The sequence below is a fragment of the Formica exsecta genome, unplaced genomic scaffold (genome assembly GCF_003651465.1).
Source record: "Formica exsecta isolate Colony F162 unplaced genomic scaffold, ASM365146v1 scaffold1149, whole genome shotgun sequence".
Lineage (NCBI taxonomy): Eukaryota > Metazoa > Arthropoda > Insecta > Hymenoptera > Formicidae > Formica > Formica exsecta.
In genome coordinates, this window is record NW_021848489.1 from 71666 (window position 1) to 77993 (window position 6328).

Sequence of the window (6328 nt, forward strand, 5' to 3'; positions counted from 1 at the left end):
TTTATAAAAAAAAAATCTGCAATATAAATATTTCTATTTTCTTCTAAACATATTCTGAGATATATTTGATAAACTAAGCATTGAAAAATTACACAAAAGGTTTAATTATATTAACTATTTTTTTATAAATTTAATAAATGCTGCTTATATATAAAATAAACAAAATATAATTTCAAATTTATATTTTTTTATAGATTTACATAAATTTGACAAAGGAAAATAACTTACCACAAGAACAAAAGATAGAGTATAAGGCGCGCGAACCAGCATCGCCGCCAGAATGTTTCACTTCTCCGTTCGTTTCAAATGTTCTATCTTCTTATCTCGATCAGCCTACACCCAATATCAAATCAGGACCCCCTAATTTTATCAAAAAATTTTTCACTCTTTACGCGCTAAATCTACCTGATAATAGATATTAATAATAGATCAATCAAATGTTTAATTAACTTTTAACTAAGAAGTAATCACCAACAACCGGATCACGATTTCCAGGAAAACTGGACCGCTGCTTTTTTTTATATTGACGACAAATGATTCAATGATGGCAAGTTGACGGCAGAACTCTGATGTTGATTCGGATTATATTGCTCTCGAATGCCAACTCGACTGGATCTAGCACCTTCGGTAACTGCACACAAACCACCATCCCCACCTATTATCAAATCCTTTCAACCCCGCTCCAACATTAAGCTCCCGATTCAACATCTCGATCTTCCGGAGTTGTTATCAGCAACAGTAACGTCTCGTCTCTTTGTTCCTCGTGTTAATATTTCTGGTATAACTCTTTTCCTCGTCGTCCCAACGATCGATTGATTAGTTCAATTTATCTTACCGCCAACGCATCCTGAGTAAAAATCATTTGCCATCGTCGAAATAATTACTTCATCAAAGAGCCTTACGTAATTAAGCGACGAGTGTTTTGTGTGTTCGAACTAATCAAACACTTTGTACGGCCTGTTAATAAAATTCTCGAAAATAATTAATAAAAATAAAAACTTTCTGTTTATCATTTTTGTACTTTTCGCACAATAATATATTATAAACAAGTACTTATTAATGTCTTTTATCAAACATGAGATTTATGCTATATTTAATATGCATAAATGTGTGTTATAGCATATAATATATATAAAAATTTTTATTTTGGAGAAACTATAATATAAAGTTATACGACGTCGATTTCTTTAGATTTTTGAGAGAAGATTCTACATATATATATATATCCATATATATATATATATATATATATGATAATACCACAAAAACAAGAGATACGAACGCCTATTATCGATAAAAGCCAACATATATATAAATTAGTATATATACTATTATATATGTTTCATAAATTCTCTATAATTATATATATATATATATATCCATTTTAATTTAACAAGCAATCGATAATTGACCGTGCAACATTTAATTTAAAAGTCTTTGTTCGTTATGCACAATAAAACCCTGTCGCTTTATTCGTCTCTATGACAAGAAGAACATTTTGCTGGTCACATTTAATAAATTGCAATTTTAATTAATTGCAGTTATCTTGCATTCTTGAGAATTATGATAATATTTAAGAATTATGATAAGCTCGGCTAAAATAACATTTAATTATATTTTACGTAACTGTGTTTTTATAATTATGTCTATTTTTTATATAACAAAAAAAATTCTTATTTTTATATAAAAAATATTCTTGGAAAACTATTTCTTAACTTCTTATTGCACTGTATTGCAAAAACGTTCGAGTCTTTATAACAAGAAAAAATGAACTATCTCGTGAAACCAATTTTTGATTAATAGAACATAAATCGTCCAGCGAATAACGCCATACGTACAGGAGAATTAAGAACCACTCCTATTCTTCCAATTATTAGTGTTCCTTCTTTCCTTTCAACATTGCTACCAGCGGCTCATGACGACACAATCACTCGTTATACGTATGTTATGCGACTTCGCGGTCACCTATTGTGTACCGATAAAAGTAAAGCCAAATTGCTTTGTACAATTTTCTATGTCTCCCGCTGAGCGTTTTATCGCTACTGACGCCAAGATGCAATAATTTACGATCCATCGCGCGCGAATGCTGCGATTTTGGAACACCCGGAATCGCTGATGGCCATCATTTCCGACTTTACAGTGTCTCTTATAATACGAAAATTCTTCGAGAAAAATGTTAAAAAAATACACTTTAAAAATGTTCAAATAAAAATCAACTAAAATCTTTCCTTAAACTATTTACATCTTACTGAAGAATATTTGGAAGAAGAATCTTTGCGAAAATTATTTGAAGAAATGTATAAATGGCAAACTTTATTTCGATATTTATGCGATAAAAAATTTGTATTTTATTTTTCAAAGTATACCTTATTTATTTCCCATGCATGATAAAAAAAAAATAATTGCTTTATTTTTCATTTCTTTATCTCATATGTGTGATGTCTGTTTTATACATTACAATTATTTTCAATATATATAAACGCCAAGCTATCTTTGATACAATCGACGTAAAAAAGATATATGTAATTTATTAACAAGTTTATTAATAAATTGCCAATAGCTATAACAATGTCAACAACCCGCATACTACGAATACGATTCGCAATTCGATCGAGTAATCGCAGTTGAATTAACTCGGCGATTTTAAGTGGCTCGCGCTGATCGTTATGTCGCGATCGGTCCGCTCGATCGTTCTTGTTTCGATTTGACGTGGCATATTAGGTGGAAGAGGTCGAAGGGAGACGGATATCGACGCGAGTCGGAGAATGGAAGAGGAAAATTGAAAGGAGATCGCACGTGCGTTGAGCACGAAATCATAAACGCTATTGCGCAAAATATTACTCCGGGTACTCGCCGAAATGAGAGATCGGAGCGCTTTGATGTGCGTGCATTTGATTGGAAATCCTATTTTACGATTCTCACATCTGCCACTTATAAATTCTCCATGATCACCTTTGCACCTTGACGCTATAATCGTCGATATTAGTAATGATCCAAAATATGACATCGTATTTTTATTCTCTTCTATAAGATTTTTATATCTACTCTTTTTAAAGTACACATCTTGAAAAGCATTTTTTTATATCTCTAATCGGCCTCGTATCGCTTTGTAGAAAATTAATATAATATAATCAATATAATATAAAATTAATATCGTGCTAGATTTTTCAGATAAGTGTAATTGAACAGATCATTCGTCATCTATGATAAAGTATTTCGACAAAAACCGCAAAAATGTTAATAACCATTAGTGTTCGTTTAAAAAGCGTTGCACAATATTTTAATTATGCCAAGCTGTCGCAAAATACCTGGTTACATGTAATGAAACTCTGTGTAGAGATTAGTGCAAGAGGTGTTGCATGCATATCTGCAAAGGAATATATACGTACAGATACGTACAGGTCTCTTCACATATACGGTTGAAACCTTGAGCCAAAATCCTCTTGAGTAATATGTCAGTGAAAGGAAATTTTCCTTATATAGCGGAACTTCCGCGGAATCCATGCAGTTCTGATTGATGCCGCGAATGATAATCCGATGCGCGGCAATAAAGTGCAATCAATTAATATGTTCATTATATGTGAGATTTATTTATTCATTTGATAATATATTCCTGATTAATTTTTCTTAAAATTTTTCTTTAGAATGTAAAAAGATTTTATATGGTAAAAATCATTTTCCGACAACAATATTATTTTTATTGCTGTTAAATAACAAAAGAACAATGTGGTTTGTAATAATATGTCTGGCGATAGTATTTACAATAAAAATCCTGCACGACTGGCGACGATCATCAAAGTTTCCTCCAGGTAAATTAAATTATTTTGTTAAATAATAATGTTTCCGAATATATATATATATATATATATTTTATGTGATGTGCTTCTAATTTGATTCGCTTGATCCAATATTTTGTATCGACGTAAAATTTACATAGAAATGACATTTGCGAAATGTTTTATTCGAGGACCCCGCGGTCTGCCGATCGTAGGAAACATATTCGACGTGAAACGTCTGGTCGATGAGACAAAGTTTTATTCTCATGCTTTGTGTCGTCTAGCCGACACTTACGGCCCCATCGTCGGCTTAAAACTCGGCATAGCCGAACCGCTGATCATTGTTTCCGGTAGGGATGCTGTGGTTGAAATGATGGGTCGACCTGAGTTCGACGGTAGGCCAGATGGATTTTTATATAAACATCGAACAGGGGGTGAGCGAAGAGGTATAATATTTACCGATGGCGATATCTGGCGAGACCAAAGGAGGTATTTTGTTTACGATTATTATATATATCAACAAAACTATGTAGTATACTGTAGTATATGTTTTTAATAATTTATAAAATATTAAAAAGAAAATACGTAAAGATACTTTGGTAAAACTGCATAAAAGGTAACATACCTCCGATTTTATCGCTACTTAAATATGTTGTAGGGGAAATTCTTTTGAGTAATTCCCCGCAAGAAATTTGTGAGAAACGGTATTGGTTTAGGAGATATAACAAATTAAAGTTTCATAGTTTTAATGCTTTTTCTATTATAAAACAAACAAAATTGAAGTTTGTTTACGTTGTATCTGCGTAGAGCAGATGTGGAAAAGGTGTTTGTTTACATTTACGGGATAGGTATACACTCATGGATACTTTGTCAATAATGTGTTTCATCTATTTCTCGCAATCCGTTTACAGCTTTCAACGTACAGCTACATGAATTTGTGCGTCTTGTATTGAAAAATATTATTTATTGAATGCGTGAGCGGGAGAGAGGCTCCGCTCCTGTGAACCCACTATATTCACGCGTATACTTTACAACGCGAAACGAGATCCACCCCCAAATTGTTATGTGGATGAGAAAGTGTATGTGTGAATGCAGTGAGTTTCGCCCCCCCCCCCCTCTACGGGAGGCTCCACTTCCGGAAGATATAACCTAACCCGATTGTTGACAACCTAGAAGATCATAAACAGTCTTTCCAATGAAAAAATAACAAATTATACAATATATATATATACATTTTAATATCAAACTTTAATTTGTTATATCTTTTAAACTAATGCCGTCCTCCACAAATTTCTTGCGGGGAATTACTCATAAGAACCTTCCTTACAACATATTTAAGTAGCGATAAAATCGAAGATATGTTACCTTTTATGCAATTTTAACGATACTTTATTTTTGAAATATTGTTAAATCACTCTTTGCGCGCTCTGTATAAAATTTTAAAAAATTAGATCAAATTACAACTTGTTACAAGTTATTCAGATTTATTCTGCGAACATTAAAAGAATTTGGATTTGGAAAACTGGCGATGGAAGATATAATATTAAACGATGCAGTTTCTTTAACCAGCATAATAGAATCGCTGGCTAAATTAGGACCCATTACAAACTTACACAATATTACCTCCATAGCAGTCCTTAATAGTGTGTGGACGTTAATCGCTGGATCGAGGTATGATATTTGAAGTTACATGCAATTAAATTAAATTCAAAAATAACTTTGAAACATATTGATCGCGCAGATTCGACTTGGACAAGGAAAATCCAAAATTAAGAGAAATTATATCAGTGGTAAACGATCTTCTCAGAAACAGCAATGTCACTGGCGGTATATTGACCCATTTGCCTCTTTTAAGATACATAATCCCAAACTCTACCGGATTTACCGTATTAAATCAGAGACTGGCACGAATGTCACAATTCTTCAGAGTAATTATATATATATATATTTTTTTAGCGATGTTATTTCTGTCTATACAAGATATCTTATTTCAGAGGGAAATTGCAACACACAAACAAACTAGAACGCACGGCGAATTTAGAGACTTTATCGATGTTTACCTAGCGGAAATGGAGCAATCAAAATCGATTATATCGTGCTTCGATGGTATAGAATGTTTTAACAATAATTAAATAACAAAATTACTATTTAAAAACAAATTTCAATATTTGTTGATTTTTCTGCATGTTATAAAAAATCATTGTATATATATTATAAATCGTATATATATTATAAAAACATAATAGTAAATAAGGAAACAGTATTATTTAAGAAAATAATTTATTTTAATAAGATATTGTAATGCATCCCATCCTATTATATGTATTAAAATTTTAAGATAAAAACTGCTATAACTCGCAAATAATGCAAATAAAACATTGTACATTGCAGAGTATTCTTGTTTACAGAGGAGCAATTAATTAGCGTCATGAAAGACCTCTTTACCGCTGGTGTAGAAACGACGAACAACATAATTGGCTTTATAATAACGTATCTCGCAGTGAGGCAGGATGTTCAAGAAAGGGTGCACGAGGAAATTGAAAGAGGGTTGG

The 6328-nt window shown here is 32.0% G+C and overlaps 2 protein-coding genes across 3 annotated transcripts in view; one reads left to right on the forward strand and one right to left on the reverse strand.

Annotated features, from left to right (window-relative positions):
- The window catches only part of LOC115237593, a 4931-nt gene extending 4282 nt beyond the window's left edge, over positions 1 to 649 (reverse strand). The window contains exon 1 of the mRNA XM_029810748.1: positions 623 to 649. Within this exon, the coding sequence (XP_029666608.1) occupies positions 623 to 649 (27 nt within the window). The remainder of the gene's footprint in view (positions 1 to 622) is intronic.
- A 3025-nt stretch (positions 650 to 3674) lies between these two features.
- The window catches only part of LOC115237489 (methyl farnesoate epoxidase-like), a 3763-nt gene continuing 1109 nt past the window's right edge, over positions 3675 to 6328 (forward strand). The window contains exons 1-6 of one of the 2 annotated variants that reach the window (XM_029810570.1): positions 3675 to 3809; positions 3968 to 4265; positions 5259 to 5447; positions 5518 to 5704; positions 5771 to 5882; positions 6185 to 6322. In XM_029810570.1, the coding sequence (XP_029666430.1) occupies positions 3725 to 3809; positions 3968 to 4265; positions 5259 to 5447; positions 5518 to 5704; positions 5771 to 5882; positions 6185 to 6322 (1009 nt within the window). In that variant the 5' untranslated portion in view covers positions 3675 to 3724. Of the gene's footprint in view, positions 3810 to 3967; positions 4266 to 5258; positions 5448 to 5517; positions 5883 to 6184; positions 6323 to 6328 lie in introns of both variants that reach the window. The other variant, XM_029810566.1, reaches the window with a different exon arrangement.